General features: G+C 39.3%; 1 protein-coding gene across 2 annotated transcripts; it reads left to right on the top strand.

Annotated features, from left to right (window-relative positions):
• The first annotated feature begins 425 nt into the window (after nucleotides 1-425).
• On the top strand, nucleotides 426-25,395 carry LOC109416154 (uncharacterized). 2 transcript variants are annotated; one of them, XR_009998956.1, is made up of 7 exons: nucleotides 426-972; nucleotides 12,513-12,726; nucleotides 14,876-15,118; nucleotides 19,985-20,370; nucleotides 22,535-22,682; nucleotides 24,010-24,991; nucleotides 25,046-25,395. XR_009998956.1 is itself a non-coding variant. In XM_029863342.2 (6 exons), exons 1-6 carry the CDS (start codon nucleotides 919-921, stop codon nucleotides 24,078-24,080), a joined length of 1,116 nt encoding a protein of 371 aa, XP_029719202.2. In that variant the 5' UTR covers nucleotides 426-918; the 3' UTR covers nucleotides 24,081-25,395. The 2 variants fall into 2 exon arrangements, 1 of the variants encoding a protein (XP_029719202.2); XM_029863342.2 differs by having other exon boundaries at nucleotides 24,010-25,395.

Raw genomic sequence — 25,395 nt, 5'->3', positions numbered from 1 at the left:
CACTCCTGAGAAAGCCACTGGTGATATTTGTCTCATCGCGGAATTAATGGGTATTCAAAAAAGTATGAACAGATCTGTCGGCATGGGTTCGTCTCTTAGTGAATTATCAGAATTCCCAGATAATTTGCATATTTATTTTTATTTTTGATTTTTTTTTTTATATTTTTGAACTGCTTTTTCGAATATTCAAATTTCTATAGCTGTGTCATAACAATCAGTGTTTTAAAACTATTTCGCGTCTATGGAATATGACTAAGCGATCAATAACCAATTTTTATGATAAATAAAAATTAAAAATGGCAGGCCACTTTAACCTTGAACTATGTCTGTTAAATAAAATCATCTTATAACGGTTATAAATAGACTGATATAAAGGTCTCAAGATATTCGCAATTCTCCGAACCTGTTCGAGAGATCAACATAGCCAATCTTCACCAACGCAACCACCAACACCGAAAGCCCAATGGGAAGGCAAAAGGTGCAAAAGAAACAAGTCTCTATGTCAGTGACATTACAGAGCTCATTAGGAATTGGGATTTTAATATAAGCGAAAGCGTGAAACCGTCCACCACTCTCCTAAGCTTTCGATATTATTTACGCGTGTCACCTCTCAGTGCTTCCACCAGAGCTCAAACGAGCTCTCCGCTGTAAATGTGTTTATGCTGCTCACAGCATTGCCGTTTGAGACAAAGGAAAACATAAGTAGCCGCATTGATATACGAGACATCGTGACCGACAGCAAGTAGGCAGATCAAGTTCGCGCATCGATATCGGAAATAAAAAGTGATTTTTTTTCGTTGCTTTGTGCGTAGTAAGTCAGAGTTCAATCGCAATCAAGAAGCATTCCAAGTCGCGCCGGTTACCGTTTATGACTAACCAAAAAGAAGAAAGTATTTATTGCATAAAAGTTTGCAAACTATGACGAGATGCACAATATTGATTTTCGTTGGTATTTTATCGACGGCCATCACGGTAAGTAATATCAGCGGTGAAACGGTACCCCAAACAGTCTCGTCGAAGCGTTCATGACATAATTTCAAACGAGTCAAGGTCAGAAGAAAGTGAATTTTTTATAGTCGTATTACGCTGTGATCGTGTTCGTCGCATCTTTCTCGATAACCGGTAATCGCTATGCAAATCGTCAACTTAAAATACTTTGCAAAACTACTTTCGCTTGCGGTATTTGTCACACTTTAGGGTGGATCTTTTTTGTAGATGCTTGTGATTTGAACGACCGTGTCAAATTTATTCATTGAGTGAATTACAGAATAATGATATTTTAGCACATATGTGTGCATCAGCCTGATGCCATCAGGTTTGTTGTTCGTATGTATAGCCAACGAATCTTTTAAAATAAGACTACATATTATGTTGAGTGTTTCTTTTTATTTCAACCCTCGAGCGATCGCGCTGTTAAATTTTGTACAACACGTTGAAAAACTCTCGCGTTTTGTACTCAGCAACTTTGCTGACGGAGGTGCCCAACTACGGAAGGTTAAGAGAACATCAGGTAACTGAGCGTCCCAAAAGAGCCTAAACGTTACGGATGGCTGATCATTGTCCTATGCCCTATGTCGTACTATGATCCTCCACATTTTAATGATGATGATGATGATGGTTGTGTGTGTACCCACCATAAGCGCAGCCAAATCAGCCCATATAGCAGCCAAAACAGTCCATATTGGTATCTCAAATGCTGAAGTATGTATGTCATGTTCAAATGTAAAAGGAAACAACTAGAAACAAACTCACCGAAAAATCAAATTCAATTGGTTTCTGTGTTTGCAACCACAGGGTTGCAGCATCCCATAGGCTAAAAATGCTCTTTAAACCATATCGAATGTTCACTCGTTCACCCCACTCGCTAAGTTTCCAGTCGTCAAACGTGGGGTAAACCGGGAAAATCGAAAGAATTAGCAAAAGCCTGTGCGCGTGAGTCCCGAAAAATTTGCTTTTCATTCCGCACATAACTCGAAACCACGATGGATAGCACAAAGCGAATGCAAACTGGTCGATTACTGTTTATTGTTTGCGCCAAATCAGTATAGACTTCCACCTCCGAAATTTTGGGAAGTTAATTTCCGGCCCTGCCCTATGAACCAGAGCTAATCGCAATATTCCCAGCGAAAAAAGGCTTATGACTGAATGCTTTCGGTAGGGTAAACAGATATAATATGCCCCCCTTAAGCAGAAATGGCAATGTATCTGAAGCTGGCGCCTTATTCCATCTACCGTCCACTGCAAATTGTTCCTAAAGTCAGTGAAGTGTTACATGCGAACTTTGCCTTTGAAGAAGCGGCTACGGAAGCTTTGAAACGTTTTTCGAAAAGGAGATAATTTCACCACATGCTTATCCTAAGGGGGTATTTCAACAAGTGTTTAACTGCATAAAAGTTGCAAAATGACACAGGCGAGCAGAAGTAGCTTCGTTTTACAATGAAGTCAGCTTACAAGAGGTAATATATTACGCCAAAAGCCTCGATTTCAGACTTTTAGATTTTTAATTCCTTTTCTGTACCAATCAACTAATGGACCAGCTTGATGGCAATTATTCTTCAACACTTAAGATTTCTAATCGATCACGCATGCGAAAAGCGCTAGAGAATAAAGGGGGCGTTTTGCCCCGGTGGTGGGGCGCATTATACCCTTTTATCCTACGTGTAGCTACCGAACTCTCACTTCATCGGGAACTACGCACACTCGTCAATCTACGAAAGGACCGCAGGTAAGACACGAACGTTAAAAGGTAACCAAACCATATCGTCTGCCAGTAACACTTGAAACAGCCTTCATCATAATGGACGATATGCAGAGGCACGCGATCGGCTGGTGGCCGATCGACGAAAGAATGAAGTAAATACGACGTCATGATCATCATAGAAGATTTAAATGCCCAGATAGGCCAGGAAGTGGATATCAGAACGACGATAGAAAACTTGGTGCCCATCAGTTACTTACTTGCTTTTAGTCCTGAGCACCCATGATGACCCACAGAGGACCGAAATTAAAAAAAAAATGTTAACAGGACGATTGCACGCCATGCCTTGACTGTGCAGGTGAAATTTCTATCGACTTTCTTTAGCTCCTTGTTAAGGCGGCACTGCCATGAGCAATTAGGCCTGCCTCTGCTGTGATATCCTGTTGGGATCTAGGCTAACGCTTGCCTACAGATTTTGTTTAAGAATATCTGTTGATATCAACTTTAAATGGAGATACAATTGTGAGACTCCCATGCACGAATTACCCGATCAACACGACTTGTTTCAAAGCCAGTAACAGCAACCTTAGTGCAATATATTAATTGTCCGTATTAAGACGATAGAACACAATTACTTCTTCTTTGAAACCCAAAAAGCGCAGATTCTGAATCGTTATGCAACTTGAATGAGAGGGAATGATAAAAAATGGAAAAAAGATTTTGTCCAGACTCGAACCATGAACACCAGGAGATAATTGCTGCTCAACACACCATAAAAGCTACTGAAGTTACTTTTTACTTCGTTGCACCTTCTTTGTCACAAGTTAGAGAACTATCAAAATGAAAAGACGCGCAAGTTTTTCGCAATACATTTGGAACAGAATCTGAACAAACAAACCAGAGTAAGATGTTGCATGACTGTAACATAGCCCATTTAATGCAAGCTGACTGTTTCATCACTCCACGAATTGATGCCAAACACGAGGTATTTGTTGATTTCAATGAAACCAAGCAGAAACTATACAAAGTTTGAAGTTTAAATGCAACTCAATTGACAAGATGGATGTTGCGTGTTCTTTCAGTGCAACTCATTTGGACCAAAGCATAGAAAGCCACATTTTGGATGATATTGCAGGTGCTGCTTGGGTATATGCAGCAGGCATCAACTGATCAAAATCTGCAGCCATTGAGTGTCCTTCATTGATACACATCAGGTTTCACTGGTGTAAAGCAGCACAGATTACATATTTGAGTTTAAAATATGGATTCTAGAACGTCGACTAATCTGAATGCTTTTCCATACATTTCGTAAACTCACAAATGTAGCCCAAGCCTTCTGTATCCGTGCATCTGATGTTAATTTTTGTGCCTCCATCAACACTTTACTACAGGGTGCTTTTTTTTTGCTCTAAATGATACCGGTCAAACAAAACTAATTTTAAAAATAATACGACAACTGTTATCAATGTTTTTTTTTCCTGAACAACTGGGAATGTTTAAATAATTTAGGAAGAAAAAAAAACGCTCCCTGTATTTAGGCTAGGGCTTTGAGCATTCCCCACTGGCCATTGACCATGTTTACATCGAACGATTTAGTCTTGTTAAAAAAAAAAAGACACGGACAACGTCTTCAGCTTTCGGCTGTACAGACTGTTTTAAACTTAACATTAGACAACGGACAACGGAGCATGCACCAGTGGAAACGGGGAAGAAACTATTCTCACGAAAAGTTTCACCGCCCGAAGCGGGAATCGAACCCTCACCCCATAGCATGGTGTGATTATAACACAGAACAGATATGAACCTTTGAACAAATTTGAAGTTTCGAGGTGGAAGACGTGAAATTGTCCCTTGGGAAACTAGATTGGAATGAATTTACATGGAGAAATAAAAAAAACATCAAAGCGTGCTACGCCGCCTCCCTATGCTTGCTGTGGAGTAAAGCTTGACTTCCACCACCAGGTTCGCTAGTGTTCAGGTATCAAACGAGCAGCCCTTTTCGTGACGAAGATTCACCCCCGTGATTATAAGCTTGGTGACCCTAATCGCATGGCTACGAGGCTCCACACTGTTGGCATTGATGTTGTGAAATCTTGCCGCCGAAAAGCGATCGGCAAGATCATCGAGCTTACCGTGCATATCAAGCCGTCGTTGAGCGAATTATGTAGATACCACGAGGTCAGCTTTGAGCATCTCGCCATAAGGAACTTGTCGGACAAATTGCCTGGAACTTTGCCGTATAAATCAGTTTGTTAGGGGAAGTTTTGACGACAATTTTAAGAGTCGATTTTCTCGGTAGAGCCATGCAAGCGCGAGTGTGGAATGCGGAATCAGATTAGCTTGAGAATTTTCGAATGGCAGACAATTTTCAGGTAAGAGTGATGGGGGTGCGAGTGAAAAATCCGGGATTAGAATCGCGCTACAATATTCGTTGGTCAGTCGGTTTTCTCGGTAGGGCGATGGAAGTGCGAGTGAAAAATCCGGGTTCAGAATCGCGCTACAATATTCGTTGGTCAGTCGGTTTTCTCGATAGGGCGATGGAAGTGCGAGTGAAAAATCCGGGTTCAGAATCGCGCTACAATATTCGTTGGTCAGTCGGTTTTCTCGGTAGGGCGATGGAAGTGCGAGTGAAAAATCCGGGATCAGAATCGCGCTACAATATTCGTTGGTCAGTCGGTTTTCTCGGTAGGGCGATGGAAGTGCGAGTGAAAAATCCGGGTTCAGAATCGCGCTACAATATTCGTTGGTCAGTCGGTTTTCTCGGTAGGGCGATGGAAGTGCGAGTGAAAAATCCGGGTTCAGAATCGCGCTACAATATTCGTTGGTCAGTCGGTTTTCTCGATAGGGCGATGGAAGTGCGAGTGAAAAATCCGGGATCAGAATCGCGCTACAATATTCGTTGGTCAGTCGGTTTCCACGGTAGGGCGATGGAAGTGCGAGTGAAAAATCCGGGTTCAGAATCGCGCTACAATATTCGTTGGTCAGTCGGTTTTCTCGGTAGGGCGATGGAAGTGCTAGTGAAAAATCCGGGTTCAGAATCGCGCTACAATATTCGTTGGTCAGTCGGTTTTCTCGATAGGGCGATGGAAGTGCGAGTGAAAAATCCGGGTTCAGAATCGCGCTACAATATTCGTTGGTCAGTCGGTTTTCTCGATAGGGCGATGGAAGTGCGAGTGAAAAATCCGGGATCAGAATCGCGCTACAATATTCGTTGGTCAGTCGGTTTCCACGGTAGGGCGATGGAAGTGCGAGTGAAAAATCCGGGATCAGAATCGCGCTACAATATTCGTTGGTCAGTCGGTTTTCTCGGTATCAGGTATCAGGTATCAGAAGGCCGGCTGCAGAGGCACGTTATCCTCCATTTGGGACATTTGTGCCATCGCCAAAATAACAGCCTATTTCATCATCTACCTGAGGGAAAAGGAAGGAAAAAGGATTTGGATGGGGATAGGGATAGGTAGGGAAATAGGAAAAATACCCTGGAAGAGGGTACTAACGCACAAGCGTACCACAATGGGTTCAAACAGCGCCCTGAAAAGGGCACTGTAATAACGCATAAAGCGAAAGAGAGCCTATAGCTCTTTACCACAGCGGGTTAAGAACAACAGAATATCCTGAAGATTCAGGTTTCTGAAGTCAGTTTCACTTAATAAGTGTTTACCGAATACTCGGAAACGCAGTTGCGCGAAAACTGGACAGTTACATATCAAATGATACGAATATCACAGGCAAATGAATCAGCTTGCTGAATATTCGCCATGTGATAGCTGAGTCGGCAGTGGCCAGTCAATGCTTTGACCAGCATGCTGCAATTCTGCTTAGACAGATTAGTTAGATACTTCGCCACCCGTGGAGATGGCTCAGCACTATACAATTTGGTTTGACGACATGACTCCAAACTATTCCAATATTGTCTGTGTTGAGTGACAGCCCAGGTGTGAATCTGAAGCTTAATCCAACACTTCGATATCGGAATAGCTGGCTCAGGGCCAATGAAGTCATGTGATGCTCCAGAGCGAGCTAACTCATCAGCCAATTCATTTCCAGCGATGGAAGAATGACCAGGTACCCATAGAAGGTGAACAGCGTTTGCTGAATTCAGCTCCTCGATTTGAGTTCGACAAGCGATAACTATCTTCGACCTGGAGTTGGCCGAAGCAAGTGCTTTAATAGCAGCCTGGCTATCTGAACAGAAGTATATTACTTTGCCCATTACGTGCTGCTGAAGTGCTGTTTGCACTCCGCACATAAGAGCAAAGATTTCGGCCTGAAAAACGGTACAGTGTCTACCAAGTGAATAAGACTGATACAGCCTTAGCTCACGAGAATAAACACCAGCACCTGCTCGACCTTCGAGAAGGGAGCCATCAGTGTAACATACGATGCCGTCTGAAATACTTCTTTCCAGATAACCAGATGTCCACTCTTCCCGGGAAGGGAATTTCGTGGAAAATGTCCTATATGGAAAATTACAAGCAATTGTAAGATCACTTGGAGCAAGGACAATTTTGTCCCAATTCACCAAAAGTGGAAACAACGAGGTGTGTGTTGAACTGCGGTTCACAGGAGTTTCCTCTAGTAGACCGAGTACCCGTAACCGGTAAGTGCAAGAAAGGGCTTCTTGTTTGAGATGAATGTGTAGTGGGGCAACGTCAAAGAGAACTTCTAGCGCTGCCGTAGGAGTTGAAGAGAACGCTCCAGACATCGCCATTAAGCACATCCTTTGGAGATGGCCTAATTTTGATTGGACCGTTCTCACTTCACCCTTTTGCCACCACACAAGACATCCATAAGCCAATATTGGCCGAACCACAGTTGTGTAAATCCATTTGATATACTTGGGTTTTAGACCCCAAGTTGTACCAAAAGTACGCCGGCATTGCCCGTAGGCCATACAAGCTTTCTTGATTCTGAACTCAATGTGAGGTGTCCAGGAAAGCTTGGAATCAAGAATGACTCCAACGTACTTTACCTGTTCAGTCACATCGATTTCAGAATCAAAGAGACGCAAAGGTCGAACACCATTACGGTTTCGCCTTTCCGTGAAAAGAACAATAGATGTTTTACTCGGATTAACCGAAAGGCCATATTGGCGACACCAACCCTCAACTACCTGAAGAGCGTTTTGCATCAGGTCGAAAAGGGTGCTGATGCACATACCAACTAACAATGTTAGGTAGTCGTCGGCAAAACCATAAGTAGGAAAACCGCTATTATTGAGTTGCCTCAATAGCGTATCTGCTACGAGATTCCACAAAAGCGGTGATAAGACTCCCCCTTGGGGGCATCCACAAACACTCAATTTCCTAATCCCTGATAGACGCAATGTCGAGAAGAGATATCGGTTTTTGAGCATTTGGTGAATCCAATTGGAAATCATTGGAGATATACCATGACTCCGTGCGGCTTCCAATATGGCATCGAAAGGCACGTTGTCAAAGGCACCCTCGATATCTAAGAAAACACCCAAACAAGATTGTTTTTGAGCGAATGCTTGCTCGATATCGTAAACAACCTTGTGTAAAAGAGTCACAGTGGACTTACCAGATTGGTAGGCATGTTGGTTCACATGAAGAGGCACGTTGGCCAGATGAACATCACGGATATGATGATCCACAATGCGTTCTAAGCATTTCAGAAGAAAAGAGGTCAAACTGATAGGTCTGAAACTCTTTGCTTCTTCATACGACGCACGACCCACTTTCGGAATAAACTTTACAGTAATATCCCTCCAGGATTTGGGAATATACCCTGTAGCAAAACTGCAAACAAGTAGTTTTTTCAAAACATGTTTGAAATAATCAAATCCCTTCTGAAGCAAAACAGGATAAATCCCATCTGCCCCAGGAGATTTGAAAGGAGCAAAGCTATTAAGAGCCCACTCAATCGATTCTATAGTTACAATACTCCGAGCCGAAGCTAAAGAATCATAACTACAAGAAAAGACATCAGGATCATCCGAAGATGTAATATCCACACATCCAGGGAAGTGTGTGCTGAATAAGCATTCCAGAACTTCCTCATCAGAGGAAGTCAGATCGCCATTTGGCAAACGAAGTTCGTTCACCCGGAAATCCTTAGATTTCGCAAGGATTTTGTTTAACCGACTGACTTCACTCAAGCTGGAAACATTTGTACAAAGGTTTTTCCAGCCGGATCGTTCAGCAGACCGGAGAGCTTTCCTGTAGGCCTTGCGAGCCGACCTGAAAGCCTCCGAACCAGCCGAACGTCGTCTGTTCCAACTCTTTCTACATTGTTTCCTGAGTTTCGCCAGATCAGAGTTCCACCAAGGGGTTCCTCTTGTGATCTTCACAGACCGTAGAGGGCATGCTTCTTCAAAAGCTTCCATGATGAAGGTCGTTGTAGTATCAACGGCATCATCTAAATCACTTGGAGTGTCAATGGATGGTGAATATCCATGAAATTTGGCTGCAACCAAATCAGTATAAAGATCCCAGTTTGTTGACCGAGGATTCCTGAAACGCAATGTTTGCGAAGTAACATTTAAATGTTCAAAAAAGATATAGCGATGGTCAGATAAAGATTCTTCATCTGACACATGCCAATTGGTCAGCTCGTGACTAATTCTGCTAGAGCAAAGCGTTATATCTAACACTTCCTCTCTAGCAGATACCATGAAGGTTGGGCGGTTGCCTATGTTAAGTAATGCAAGATCTGTACTACTTAAGTACTCCATCAAACTGGAGCCTCTCAAGTTAATGTCTGAGCTGCCCCAGATGATATGGTGAGCATTAGCATCACTGCCAACAATTAGCGGAAGGCCTTTTGAAGTGCAGTATGCGATGACTTGTTTGAAAGCATCCGTAGGGGATGGTTCATCATGTGGTAAATACACAGAACAATAGACGTATTTCCTGTTGAGGTTTCCAACAGATACATCAATTGTGATAGCACATACATCTCTGGTGGTTAGTTCAGAGATGAGTGTAGCAACGATTGCGTTGTTGACAAGCACACAGGCTCGAGGCATGACACGCGAGTTTGCCATTTCATGTTTACTGAAAGTGGCAAACACCGGGTTCACAAGGTTTCCTAGATAGAAATTTCCCTTACGAAAGTAAGGTTCTTGTATAAAGGCCACTTGGGCTGTACCATTTTGCATAAGTCTGCAAAGATTGATCGTTGCTGTTCTTTTATGCTGAAGATTGATCTGAGCTATCCTAACCGTAGCCACTACCCAAACTAGGTAAGATTAAACTCTTCGCAACAGCAGCACAACAAGGAACAGCAACAATAAAACCAAATCGGTATCGATTGGAAAACGCCAAAGGCGAGGATACACAGAATACACTGTGTAAATCGCATAATGCGAAACCATATAGGTGAAAATTTAAACTAATTAACAACATCTTCATAATCCCGCCCTTATTTAGCCTCAAGTGAGACTAAAGAAGGGCAGCTGATTGTCTCGGAGAAACACAAGGTCCACTGCACTATTGCTCCGGTTAGCGCAGTAAGGGCTACTTACTGTGGAGGGCGCCCTGGTACTCCACAGGCTCCGTTAGCGGTTAGGTTTTTATTAGACCCCCCTAGCCATTCATTCCTAGGCACGGTAAGCATAAAGCCGCATCACACCATGAATTAGGGGTCACCTGTTGGTGGATTCTTACCACCGGAACAGGCGGTCCGTAGTGTTATTCTTAGCCAATTGAGACAATCGCTACCGACACTACACAGCTATCTAGGCTGATCGAGAAAAGAAGTTAATATTGATGATCAACTTCATACGGACTCGAACAGCCGTTATTCGTTGGTCAGTCGGTTTTCTCGATAGGGCGATGGAAGTGCGAGTGAAAAATCCGGGATCAGAATCGCGCTACAATATTCGTTGGTCAGTCGGTTTCCACGGTAGGGCGATGGAAGTGCGAGTGAAAAATCCGGGATCAGAATCGCGCTACAATATTCGTTGGTCAGTCGGTTTTCTCGGTAGGGCGATGGACTGACACCGGGCCCCCACATTTTAGGGGCCCCCACATTTTAGGGGCCCCCACAAAATTCCACTTCACGAAAAAAAAAATGTGAAGCATGAAAAAATAATAGTGCAAGAAACTTCTCTTGATTTGATTCGAACTTCGAATTGCCGTCATTATTTATTACTGGCAAGATGTATGCAATTCTTTTGAGAAAGACTGCAACTATTTGTCCAGATCTTTATGAAATAATGATTTTTGCCTCAAAAACTTATCATCATTTATTTTTTTATGCAATTGCATAACAAAAAATATCGGAAATCTTGAAGAAAATCTTCGACTGAATTCCAAAGAGTTCCTACTACATTGGTTTGCTTTTATTCTGCCTAAAGTTTTTGGAAATAGGGTCTTGTACCATTTGGGCAGGTGTATCTATTTTGGACACTTGCTGCTGTAACTAAGTCAATTTCATACCGATTGTTTTGATTTTTTGTATAGAGTTAGATACTGTACGTGCCTAACTCTATACAAAAATTCTAATCAATCGGTTTGAAATTGAATTAGTTATAGCAGCAAGTGCCCAAAATAGGTACACCTGCCCAAATGGTACAAGACCCTATCTTAAACAATTTCTCATAGAGTTTAAGTAAAGGTTTTTTCATTTCTTTTCTCAATTTTTTATTTGGGTTCTCTTGAGTTTGATTCTACATAGACGGCTTTCAACTGACTTAAATTGGAGAACACCAAAACTGTTGAAACATGTTTTAGAGGAAATCTAGCATTAATTTTCGATGAGTTTCTGATTACTTTGAAGAGTTTCAATCCGTATTTAAGTTGAAAGATTTGCTGATTGAAGTAAATGAACTTGTGGAGAAATCGGCTAAAAATGTAAAAAAAAAACCTGACATTTCTGCCGAGGATTTTTGAAAAATTTAATTGAAAATTCTATTGAAATTAAAATCAGAAAATCCAAAAGGAACTTACCATGGATTCCTTTTGAAATTTCTTCTGCATTTTTTATAAAATTTCCTCTTTGGTTGTAAAGTTTTGTGGAACCTCCCCTAGCAGTCGTGTTAGAACGTGTTTTCGTTAAGTGTTAATTCTTAATAGTGATCGACCAGTAGCTTCTCCAGCGATTGCATCACTGATCCATTAGAAGTTCTATTTGGATTTCGCAAAAACATCACCACCGATTGTGCGACAAATTTTGAATACTAGAAATTTTTCCTAGTTCTTCTTATTGTTCTAGATTCATTTTTTTTTTCACAACGACATTTCATAATGATATTGCGGAGTTGGCCCCGTAATAGACTCACACCTGAAATTTTTTGTCCCACCAAAATATGCTCACACCGCTTTTCCCTAGATTGGGTTTGCCACCGCTAACGAAAACAAATTTAAACACATACTACTCTCGGTTGGTGCAATGAATACATGGTTCGTTCAGCTGCTAACTGCCATGCAAATTGACATGTGAGTATGTTTTTTTAGAAGTTTTGCTCGAAACTCTAGCAACTAATGAAAAATGCAATATTTGTAAGAATGATTAATATTTTTAGATTTTTTCCAAACTATGTGGGCAAAAAAATATCCTCCAAAAAGGACCCCCACAACACTGTGGCCCCGGGCCCCCACATTTGTAAATCCGGCCCTGAGTGTGTAGTTGCTTCTAAAATTTTAATCCTATTTGTCAAATTGATTCTGTGATTATGTATTCAATGTCAACGTATTCATGTGCATCCATGTTTTAGTACAATGTTTCGTATGCAACTTCATTATTTACCTGTTAAACACGCAGACTTGCAATCCTTGCAACTTTTAATCGCGAACGAGCAGCATATCACCACCAATGATATTTTCCACCGAATTTGTCCATCCACCAGACAGTGCAATCTGAATTTCAGAGCGCTCCTGTTCCCGGTACGCCCGAACCAGATAGATCGTCACCACCCCCGAAATTACTGGCAAATTTCATTCCTGCATCGATGCAACTGCTTCAACACTGCATCGAATCGATTCAATATGAACCTGTAACGCCATCGATGATGATGACGACGACGACAACAACGGCCAAACCAACGACCACAACAGCTGCAGGTACGTAATTTTCTCTCACAGTGTGGATTCTACGAAAAAAAACAACTCCAACCTCAAATACCACCGCATCATTACCAAGGTGCTTTGCGTATCAGTCTGTTACTGAGAATTGTATCATATCAAAGGGAACAGGGTTTCCCAACTTATCGTACAAAATTTAAAGCTGCGCCAAACACATATGCTTATATTTACCTATTTATTCATTTTACCAAGTGATTCAAAAAATAGCATGAATTTGAAAACCAGCCTAATCTTTAACAAAAGTTTTTGATTATATAACCAGTTTGTTGAGAAATTCAAAATATGTTCATTGTTAATTTGTACATTTCTCACCTTCTTTAGATCTATCACACGGAGAACCAAACTATATCCAATCATATTGAATGATGACTCTCAGAAAGTCAGTCTGAGTCTCCTCAAAACAAATTGGATGTAAAATTGCATTAATAGAAAGTCAGTGTACACCAAAATGTATTTTATGTATTTTAGCATCATGGTTTCTGAGTGTAGAATTAGCATCTAAGTTAAAATACACAAAAATAAAAACTAAAAAAAAAAATCATGGTTTCTTATTTTATAAAAGTTACCGTAAAATAGAAATCATGAATAATGTATTTGTTGAACCTAGCTACAATTCACGGTCAGGTTTTACTGATGTTGAAACTGATTTATCGTTAAAATTCTTATATAAAGTCAGGTGACGATGAAACATTTCCTGCTCTGATAATCTTTTTCGACTATGTTGAACAAATATTACAACTATTGTTATCAATAAATAATTTCTTATCTTTATGTAAAATGTGGTAACCTTTACCTTATTCCCTTAAAATTCCTTACCACTCCATTTTTCATATTTTTGAAAAAATACACATTTTCTTCAATTTTTCCACAAAAACTTCAAATTTTATAATCTTTATGTATAGTAGGCAGCAAGACAATGGCTGAGCTGATCTTCCTGAAAATTTTAAGGAATAGAACACATAAATGAATGGAGTGCAAAAAAATGTTAATCCCCAAGTAACCACAGTGCTGAAGCCTTATTGCATGCAGATATACGGTGTATTTAGTGCAGTCATTACTTTACATGCAAACTTAAGGTTGATTTAAAGTGGAAGTGGGCAATTATAGAATCAAATTAGGATTATACTGGTATAATCTTGAAGCAGTCGCATAATTGCCCATTTCCACTTTAAATCAACTTTAAGTTTGCATGTAAAGTAATGATTGCTCTAAGTACACCGTATATCTGCATGCAATAAGGCTTTAGCACCGTGGTTACTTGGGTCCCTTAACACCCCATTTTACGGTACTCCAGTGTTAAAATGACCACACTGTTTCAATATGCAACTAAAATGATTTTGTATTAACGCATCACTTTTATCTGTATCCTGACCTGACTCACCCTTTCGTGGCGTTTGAAGGAGCCAAAAAGGAGAAGGTTACAGGATGATTAAGATATGTTTAAAAAGCGAGGTCTGAGAGATTTGATTTCTTTAAATGGTTTCAGGAAGTGTTCGTTTTATTCCGGCGCATTCCCGTGGGTTTCAAGGGCTTCCAAGGATTTCAGAGCAATTTCAGATTTGTTTTAGGTGGTTAAAGCCCACTCAGAGCCGTTTCAGAAAGTCTTCAGGGTCGCACCTGGAAACGTCCTGTATCTCTGTATATGACCTCTTGAAACGCCCCTAAAACCCTCTCAGACCCCTGAGATGAATGAAACACCTTTAGATTTTTCGAAATTCATCTAGAAACATCCTTAATTACTTCATGAGACCCATTGAAATGCTCATTAAAATGCACTGAAATGTTCCTAAAACTTCACGTAATATCCTGAAACCTCTTTATAGATTCTTCTGAAACCACTTAGCACGCCCTGGAACATTCTTTGGGGTCTATAAAATCCCAGTTTAGACCTCCTAAACGCCCTTAAATACTCCTTTTGAAAAATATCGCTTACGCTTACGTTAAAGCAATTGTAAACCAAACCCTGCATGGAGTGGAGAGGCTACTGTATTTAGAGCATCATATAACTAATAATATTTCATTACATGAATCGCTGCATTTTATCCTAAGTGATATTTTACAACCCAAAAAAATAATTGGTAGACCCTGCAACTACAGAAACTGGCCAAATGTTTCATCTATTCCACAGCTCCGGCACCGCAGCACCGACCGACGGTGCCCCACAAGCCGGGATATTTCGGGCCAGCAAAGCCGCCTCCGTTGCCACCATCATCCTCTTCCAGCGGAGGAACCATTCCGAGCACGAGTGCCTCGCAGCAAACGACGACGACGAAACCAAGCACGGAAACCGCAGAAACTTTACTCTGGAATGATAAACAGTTTTTCGAATGGTTCCTGCAAAGTAAATACAAGCAAATTAAATTAGATAATGGTAGGTTCCTTATCTTAAATGTGGTTTGGTAACGACCAACTGTTGCACCCTTTTCAATAGCAGACCAGCGAGCCTGCGGCATACATTCTGAACAAATATGAACTATCGCTTTTCGACATTTTGGAATCTTCGGTTCACGGAAACTTTGTAAATTCTGCTAAATTAATAAATTATTCCTTTACATTTTCAAGATCCAGTCATCTGATTTTTAAGATGTCTCAATTGTTTTTGATAATTCCAATCTAATCTAGAACATCTGATGTCTATTAGATTATTTTCTAATCTCTCGAAGGTTATGAAAACGCTAACAATAACAAGAAAACGATGAAAAATAAGCAGTTCATGTCTTAAACTGCCTTTTGCATTATAGTTATTATAGTTAAATTAGTCAACAAGTTGTAAAATTATGAGTCGTACATTTATCCAACGAGGTTTACCGAGTTGGATAAATGACAAGTGCTGCAAAAACCCTGTTCCAGTCGCAGATAAAGAAGTCAGTCTAAACTAAGCTAAGCGTTGCATGCAAAATGTTTTGCAATTGCGAAAAATGCGGTTTGTATATGTTCACATGCTTCTGCAGAATGAGGTACGAATATGTATCATAGCTAATCATCATCATTTAACAAACAGTTCATCTTACCATTGTTTACACACACGAATAGGAATCAAAAATGTATGTTGCCAAAAGTGCCCAAAAGTGCTACGTTTCAGCACAAGTGCCGAAAAATAGTACTGTTTTTTATGAAGAGAGGCCGTTTTATCATGTGTAACTCAGTGAAATGTTGTCAAGTGTCGAAAAATAGTACTGTTTTTTATGAAGAGAGGCCGTTTTATCATGTTTAACTCAGTGAAATGTTGACGTTTTCACAACGCAATGGCAAACATATTTAGATAACTTTAAAACAGAAATAATAGCTGAGTATAACATACAGGGGATTGCCCAAAATGTTTGGGATAGGCAACTTTTTTTTCTCTTACGCTCTCTGTTCTCAAAACATATTTAATAAGCTATATTGGAGTCTATTTTGATTGAAAGAAGAACAAATTTAATTAACACTTGCGTGGAGTTTTAAATTTGACTTATTTTCCTCTACATGGATGAAAACGTTAAACCGGTAAAACTTTAAACTTCAATCGTCATTAGAAAATATTACATTTACAAGTACATATCAGTATTATGTTGATAAATGTTAAAAATTTCAATCAATTTGGTTCACTGGTTTCCTAGATGTGATAGTTCCACATTTTTTAGTCTAAAAATAGTGTTTTACGATAACGGTGCTAGCTTCGCAAAAGAATAACCAATCGAGCTAAATTTGTACCAATAACACAGCGCAACATTTTTTGTCTCAAGAACAAACTTATGTGTCTCTGACAGATTTTGGGCCGCTGAATCAAGATCCGGGCTCAGATTTGCTCCAGCACGTTACAATTTTGAGCTACACCTTAATTTATAGGGGAAAATATGCGAATTTTGGGCTTTTTGACTACAAGCCATTAAGCATGGAAATATATTTTTTAAGCAATCAAAGGATAAATTGCTCAATTACCATCTAGATTAATGACTCATGCAATACCTTCTGCTCAAATATGAACGAGACTTTATGACTTACATGTTCCGCGGATGACATATCGTCAACATTTTTTTTCTTAGATTTATAGGACTGTTATACGTTTACATGTCAAATTAGAGCACGATTTGTCGTAAAGTTTTTTTTTAATGGCACTTTAATCAAGTTAATCTCCAGTGTGTTTTTCGATTTTTTCTATGGAATCAAAGTTCAGCAAAGGCTTTGTTTGTTATTTCAACAGAATTAGTGTTTCGGGTTAATTTAAAATGTGGTAGAATGCAGATTGAGAATCTGCTCTATCCCGTGCACGTTTGTTTGGTTGGAAAAAGTCGTGCAAAGAGGGTCGTATATCAGTTGAAAGTCTGCCTCATGATGTTCGTCCAGAAACATCAATAAACGAAGAAATCATCGAAAATGCCAAGGTGTAGTGTACTCGGAATTTCTGCCGGATGGTCAATCTGTCAATGCTGAATGTAATCTGGGCGTTTTGAAGCGTTTGCGTTAGAATATTTGCCTCTAAATGAAATAATTGTGGGACAACAAGTCATGGTTTTTGCATCACGATAATGAACCAGCTCGCACATCAAGTTATTTCGCGATTATTTGACCAAAAACAACGTTTACATTGCTCCTCAAGCACAATATTCACCTGATATGGCACCATGTGACTTTTTCCTCTTTCCAAAACTCAAATTTCCACTTCGTGGTAATTTGTTCAGACGATTGAAGTCATGAAAGAAAATTCGAAGAGAGAGCGCAATGTGATACCAAAAGAGGCGTATGAAAAGTGCTATAAGGAATAAAAAAAGAAGTCGGCATATGTGTATCGCCTCCGAATAAGATTAATTTGCAAGACATAAAACAAATATTGAAGAATAATTAACCGTTTGTTTTTTATTTAACGAGTCTCGTTCATATTTGAGCAGAAGGTATATTTCGTTTTACCAAAGCCAATTTAATAGATTTAAGCATTTTATGTCAGTATGTAATCATGCATGCGACTTTTGGAGGGTGACTTGTATGGAAAATATCGTACCTAACATAAATCGCTTAAAGCTATCAAATTCGATTTGGTAAAATGACAAATGTTGCATGAGTCGTTAATTAAGATGTTATTTGACCAATTTAACCAATTTATGATTGGATAGAAAAGAATGTTTCGATGCTTAACGGCTTGCAAAAAAACCCAAAATCGCATAGTTTGCCCTATAAATTGAGGTATAGCTCAAAATTGTGACGTGCTGGAGCAAATCTAAGCCCGGATCCGGATTCAGCGGCCTTAAATCTGTCAGAGACACATACAGAGGGTGGCCAAAATGTTTGGGAAAAGTAACTTTTTTTCTCTCACAAAAAAGTTCAACATGCTGTAACTTTTCATAAAGTGCATCGAAAATTCTCAAATTTTGACTGCTTATCAACCTATTATATGTGCATCATTGGTACAAATTATGTCGATGTTATAAAATTTAATATTTTCTGGCGACGAATAAAGTTATAGTTGTTTGATATTTTCACTCATATAGAGGAAAATACCTCAAATTTTAAAATATCACACAAAAATTACTAAATGTGTTCTTCCTTTAATCCAAATTGGCTCTAATATAACTTATTATACATATTTTGAGAACAGAAGTAGAAAATCTTTGGATATCGAAACTAAAAATTAATCACATTAATGTAAAAAATACGATGTTTCGAGAAAGATCCAAAAAGTGTCAATCCATCACAACTTTTTTCAACTTTTGAAAAGTACCTATGTTTTAGAGACTTTTCAAGCACTTGTATATTGTTGATAAACGTTAAAAAATTAATTTAATTCGGTTCGCTGGTTTCTGAGATATAGCAGTTCAAAAATAAGTTCTCTAAAAAATAGTGTTTTACGAGAACGGTTCTAGCTTCGCGGAATATTAACCAGTCGAACTCAAATTTGTACCAATGATCCACATATGATAGGTTGACAAACAGCCAAAATTTGAGAATTTTTGATGCACACTATAAAAAGTTACAGCTTGTTGAATTTTTTGAGAACCCATAAGTAAATTTTTGATACGCTTTGTAATTGCACATATGATAGGTAGACTAGGGTGACTCTAGCTTGTAAGGTAAAAACCACATGTCAAAAAGTTCGATTGGGCGGTGCTGAACTCGTTTGAAGTTTGCACTGGAGTTTATATGGGAAAACATCGTTTTTTGCATTTTTCTCGGGAGGGGCACTTTTTTTTCTAAAACCATGTAATTGATTCTATAGAAATACGTTAAGTTTGCAACGAGCTCCATACATAATAGCAATCCATACAAAAACAGTATGTTACCATCAAGTTTTACTTATGTTTTTTTTCTGTTCGGGTGAGCCACTGCGACCAGTACTTAGATCTTTTGTGGCATTACCGTAGTTTTACTTATAGTTAAATTCGATATGCTTAAAACCTAGCAGAGGACAAAAAATCTACTCCTTGCATTCCTTAAAATCTTTGACAAGCGCATAGAAATTAGACTCAAACTTGAAAATGTTTTGAAGGCCTTGAAAAAGTTCTACACCACTTATGTACTTTCTAAGCCCCTGGCCTGGGGTAATATACAATAATACATAGAACTTATCACTTTTCAGATGAAGTCATTTGAATTCCAACTAATGGGGCCTTCCTAAAAGGAAGGTTATTCAATTTTCACCCCTCCAGACCCAGACGTGCACCGGAATAAAATAATCCTCGTGACTCCAATTTTTTAGGCTCCCAGCATAATTGAAACTACAACTAATGATGAAGTGAACTTCAAAATTTCATTGAAAAATATTGATGTTTGTGTCTTTGGCAGCGGTTTCAAATTTTGTAGAAAACACCGTAGCCTGAGAATTAAACATAATATTCAAAATTATTGAAGGAATCGGTCTTCTGATAATCATTAAATATGCAAATCAAGAAGAAAAGTTCTATGAAGTACACTTAGCTTTCCGATCCCTAACGATACTTATCTCCAATATACCTAATCAAATGTGTATCTTCCTAAATAAGAAAAAAAAATTGGTACGCGTACCTTGCCCCATCCGTGTTCAACCCTTATTCAGAACGTCTGCCGCTCGCAAAAATTTATTGACATAATATTGACCACTTTCTTTATAATGCTCCGGTTTCAACTTTCATGATCCAAATCAATCACAATTTGTCGGTTGCCAATAATGCCTACCGAAGTGCTCTCTTGTAGCCGGTGGTTCCGGCACCATGTTGAGCGAACAAAAGACCAACCGGCAAACTGGCTGCTGTGTGTGTATTATTATTATAAGTGTTTCTGGTTTCAGACTACAACCTCCAGCTGCTGGATCCGTTGCCACTTCGGCTGCTGCAAGACATCGAAGGCGAGCGTTATGAATTGCCAGCATTATTGGATAAGGACAACGTTAATGAATTTCGGAAAATCTACGATGACAAATATCGTGAAAGTGAGACAGATTCGCAGCAGATGAGCAACGTGGGTGGCAACAAGCCGCACCTGATTGATAATCGACACGATAGTTGGACAAGTATCACAGCCGGCAGTATCAGTAGTCCTAATAAGAGTGCGGGAGAAGGTGCTAAAGGAAGTGGGAGGAAACGAGTACCACCCACCAAGCCATACATCCATATGCTGATGCTTTATGACCTGCTAAAAAGGGAAGCGAAAAAATTTATGTTCAACTTGTACGAGGTAAGCAGTGCACGTAGGTCAACACTAATTCAGTGATAAATCTCTAGCAGAAGCCGGTTTACTTGTTTGGTCAAATAACTCAGTTCCCACGATAACAATTTATCGGATGCCAAAATCTCATTTAGGATAATTTGTCAGGTGTAGTATGAGCAGTGACTGAATGATTTGCCGCAAATCGTGTGCAGAATTGAGCGACGTGTGAGAATGAGCATATGAGTGTGTGGATAATGATCGTGAACCATCATACACCTGAAACAAATCACTGAATATTAATCTGACTGACAGCATAACAGAGATGTTGTATAATTATAGGATTACGGAGGAAGCACCTGCGTGATCTAAATAAAGAGATAACCATCAGCATTTTCAGGGTGAAAAATGTAATTTCGAGTTAACGGTTTTCTATGTCTTGATTCAAAGAATATCGATTGTAGAATCAACAAAACTCTATCATACTGACTCACGTTGAAAACGCTTCTTTGACATATAAACTCTTCTTCAAACATTTCGGAATGTGCCACTAGCACCCTTGAAACACTCATTTAGCAGCCAAATACAATATAGCATATCAAATTATTAGAATTGTAAGAAATTCAAAAGCTCTATTGTAACGGTAAAAAAAATAGACAGCAAATCGAGAAGTCAAAGAACAAATTCCAATAATGTTCTAGACCAGCGTTCTCAAACTTCGCGGGATGTTTTTTAGTGGGTCACAAAGGTTGAACAATTTGATGATAAATGCTACAATTTCACAAAGGTTTTTCATTAGGGCCTAACTGACTATACAAATCGTGTAAAAAAATTTACTTTGGTTTATTTTGCGCGATTTCTCGAAGTTACGCGAACTTTTTTTCACATGAACTTTTTTTGCGTGGGCCCGTCTAAACAAAAATTGAAAAAACAAAAACAAAATTGAGTGTACACTTACATAAACAAAATGGTAACACTATTCAGTAAAGTTTGTTTCCGTCTGCTTTATTTTTTTAAATAATAGAATCTTCAACTAAATAAGGTCAAACTCTTGTCACTTCTTCGTCTTCTTCTTGGCGTAACGTTCCAACTGAGACAAAGCCTGCTTCTCAGCTCAGTGTTTCATAAGCACTTCCACAGTTAATAATGAGAGCTTCCTCTGCCAATGACAATTTTGCATGCGCATGGCAGACACGAAGATACTCTGTGCCCAAGAAAATCATGAAAATTTCCTTTACGGAAAGTTCCTGGGCCGACCGAACCAGTAATCCTCAGCATGATCCCATACGCTTACCGCATCGACTATAACTCTTGTCACAGCTCACTCTATATTGTACGAAATTACAAATTTAACAGACATCAAATTGGCTCAGGTGTGTATTCCCAACTGACTATTGAAAGTTGCAATATTTGTAAATAATGAGAATGATTTTGCGGTCACCCAGTTAGCATATGAATTAATTAATTGACAGGCACAATCATGAAGTAAATAACCGCCATAGAAAAGTTTAGTCAGTTAAACCTTCTCTGCATTAGGGTTTTGTTTTACCCAAACCGTACACTACGCGAGCGTGCTGTTACCAACGTGATGTACTAGGAAGGTTAAGCGTAACAAATTGTTCTAGTTTATTTGCCCTTTCTACACTTGTGCCTATCAATAACGTGTGTGGCTTGCAGGAAGGTGCTAAGTGATTGAGAAAATGTTCAGCCCGAAAAGACTCTCTTCAGGCATTTGAATGCAGCCACAGCTTCAAGGTTTTACTGTTAAAAAAAACTGTATAAATGTCGGATGTCGATGGAGACGCATGGTTTTCCAGTTGAATGATCGATGATCAAGCATTACTCGTTGTATGGTAAATAGTTGGTAGACATGAAACTCATAAAAAAACATGATAACTAATTTTCTCAAAAACTAAACCTATTGTGACTGTTTCTAATTGTATAAGATTCTCAAATCTTGATAGAATAAAAGACATAATCCAATTTACCAACAATAAAATTCACTTCTCCGTTCTCCAAATTCAGACGAATCCACTTGTATTCATTTTCATCACAAGCCACGCTGATGGCTTTTCATTCAGTTAAGATAATCTATTCATTCAAGTAGAAAAACTGTTCGCTGAGGAAATAACGCATAGCAACTTACGACCCGGAAAGAAATAATTCCAGGATTTTCTCGTTCTTTTCCTTTCAGGGTTTCAGTCCCGAGACACTGACGGAGCTCTCGCAGTTCAAAGCAGATAATAGCCAACAGCAATTACTATTTGTTCTCTCTCGGATGCTGGAGGAAAAAAACATCGATAAGGCGGACGTCGTGTCACGAACAAAAGCAATGATAACAGGTACCAGCAGTGAATTGAGTGCATGCAATGCCATCATTTTGTAGGGAAAATTCCACTTCCACGCCAACATAACCATACTCTGACAACGAGTGGGACAGGGCTGGCCCGTGGTCGAACGTAAAACATTCAACTCTTTTACATTTATGCCTAGATGTATTCTTGTATCTTCTATCATTCCTCTACTCAACAATCATTTTGACTGTAGAAACATTGAACGTTCTTCTACCTTCTAGCTTCTAGTTTCTAGCTTCTAGTTTCTACATAGCTTCTAGCTTCTAGCTTCTAGCTTCTAGCTTCTAGCTTCTGTCTTCTAGCTTCTAGCTTCTAGCTTCTAGCTTCTAGCTTCTAGCTTCTAGCTTCTAGCTTCTGTCTTCTAGCTTCTAGCTTCTATCTTCTGTTTTTTTTTTAATTTATATTTATATTTTTTATATTCTTGTTTCTTTTAAATTTTACCTAATACTTACCGCACAACTTCATCTTCTTTTAATTTTCTGTACCATCTTTTCTCGAACTTCTACCATATCTCTGCCTGCCAAAAACCAATACCGGCCCTGTATCTGAAAGCAACTTTACGCTAGCAAACACCAGTTAAAGATCGTTTCATTTTATGTTATATTCGCCTTTATCAAAGCAGTTCCCGCCCAAAGTAGTGTGAAAATTGAAACGATTTTTCTAACACTACATTGCCGATCACCGAAACATGTGAATAATTGAAAAGCGGGTTTCAGGAGGATAACCGTCTGCCATCACGGGTGTCCGATTTAAACTTTTATTAGAGCAGATAATGGGGCAGGAACCAATCGTCGAAGCAGATGTTTTAAAATTTAAAACGGTTCGGCGCACTGCAATTCAATTTCGATTAATCGCAAATCAATAAAATTGAACAACCATCGAAGAGAATACCACAGGATTGTGGTAACAGTTGGGCATGATAAATTGATGCAACTAATCATTAATTCTGCAAAATTTAGAAGGAATCACCAACAAAAGCGGTGTAGAGAACAACCAGTAAAACATTTTTTGTTAACTATTTGAGTACGCTGAAAAGATATAATGTATGGATATTTCTGGCATCGTTGTATCTTAAATTAGGTTTCCGTACTTACATCACCTAACAGAGGCAATGTTGAACAGCTCGTGGAACATCTTCTTCTCATTAATAAGCGACATTCATCTGCGATAACAAATAGCGTTGAATCGTTCGGCGTACCATGCTCATTACGTAAACATTTGTATGGAGATATGCTGGAGTACCATCATAGAAACGCACTCCAGTCAGTTGAACTGATATAATTTTAATAACTACCCTTCTTGGATGTCGTTTCAGAGCTGGAAAACCCCAACAGTGCGATAACCAAGGCACTCATCTACGTTCCACCACTAGTGTTTGCAGCATGAGGAAATGCACACAAACGGATACGGATATTAATAATTAAGATGCAAATTAAGCATTGTGTACAATGCAGTCGGTATATTTCTTTGTTAAATTTGGATGTTGGTGTACTTGCCTGTAGGCCGGCTTCTCTTGGTCTTGGTAAGGACCCAACTCGGTTCTGTGTAAACAAAACACATATCTGTTCGACAAACTAAATCTTGTGCCCGTCGTGTACCATCTGCAACGTGTTTCAAATCCTGCCGCACTTGACTATTTCCGAAACGTGTGTCCTTCTTGGAGCTGCACAATACATGCTAAAAGTACAACACCTACGACAACGATATGATGGTCAGATTTAAAGCCCATCTAAAATTAGCAACGTTCACCAGAGAGAGGGAATGACATACTCATGATGCAATCTTGACATTTAGTGTTTACATTCGTTCTTAACCCATAACACAATTTGCTATTAATTATAACAGCAGAATCCTCATCCGAAAAGCCTTTGCCGTAGTGTCATCTGTAAGCAATATCCATCTATCTCTTGTGGAAGACAGACTAAATAGCAACCAGCTTTCAACTTAGAAATTAATATGACATGTATGTATCTCGACTAATGATCGTAAACAGGAAAATAAATTACGAAACAAACACAAGTAATTCCTTTCATGTGCACCAACCAGGCTTGGCATTAGTCATGAGGTTCACAAGCATGCTAGGGTTTTGCCCATGTGGTGCGTCGCCAACGAATGCGATGGTAGCAACCATGCTTCACCTACCCAAAGCACATCGACACGACCCAGGTACCATAGGTAACCATAACGACTTTTTTCGTTATTCAACCATCACCCGTCTTGACCATCGCTCGTTTGACCGTCAATGAAGGATGCTGTCCTTCTTGAAATTCTAGGTTTCATTTGATGCCGTCTGTAGAGTTGGTATGATTTATAATTAGTATTATTTTTACATAAACGTTTAAATATTGCAGATTGATACTTGCTTTGGAAACTACTAGAATCGAATCACAGGTTCGGGAACGCCAAGGAAGGAATATAAACCAGAGTTGCCGTGAATTGTAGATGTTAACTCAAGCTTTTGATCTAGTGGTGGAGCTTAGAGAAACTGCGCCAACAAGTGCCACGTCTTTTAGGATGTAACACCGTTTGTACTGTGCACAACCAGCGTGTTTTCACAAAGGCCGGGCACTCGGCGTACGGTGTGATTGATTTATTTCAACTTCGTGTGTGTCTTTCAGTAAATCAAACCTAAAATAAACGTGTACTGTCGGAACTTGTGAGATCTTATAAATTCAATAAAAATGTAGAGACAAGCAACATA

The sequence above is a fragment of the Aedes albopictus genome, chromosome 3 (genome assembly GCF_035046485.1).
Source record: "Aedes albopictus strain Foshan chromosome 3, AalbF5, whole genome shotgun sequence".
Taxonomy (NCBI): Eukaryota; Metazoa; Arthropoda; class Insecta; order Diptera; family Culicidae; genus Aedes; species Aedes albopictus.
Note: the sequence above shows the minus strand (reverse complement) of the source record. Positions and strands in the feature narration are given on the sequence as shown.

What these genes read in the sequence shown, in the direction of transcription:
- LOC109416154 (XM_029863342.2), top strand. Translation starts at nt 919, where the DNA reads ATGACGAGATGCACAATATTGATTTTCGTTGGTATTTTATCGACGGCC. An exon ending in TTTTATCGACGGCCATCACG is followed by an intron (nt 973 to 12,512) that starts GTAAGTAATATC and finishes TCCATCCACCAG; the next exon opens with ACAGTGCAATCTGAATTTCA. An exon ending in GCAAATTAAATTAGATAATG is followed by an intron (nt 15,119 to 19,984) that starts GTAGGTTCCTTA and finishes TTCTGGTTTCAG; the next exon opens with ACTACAACCTCCAGCTGCTG.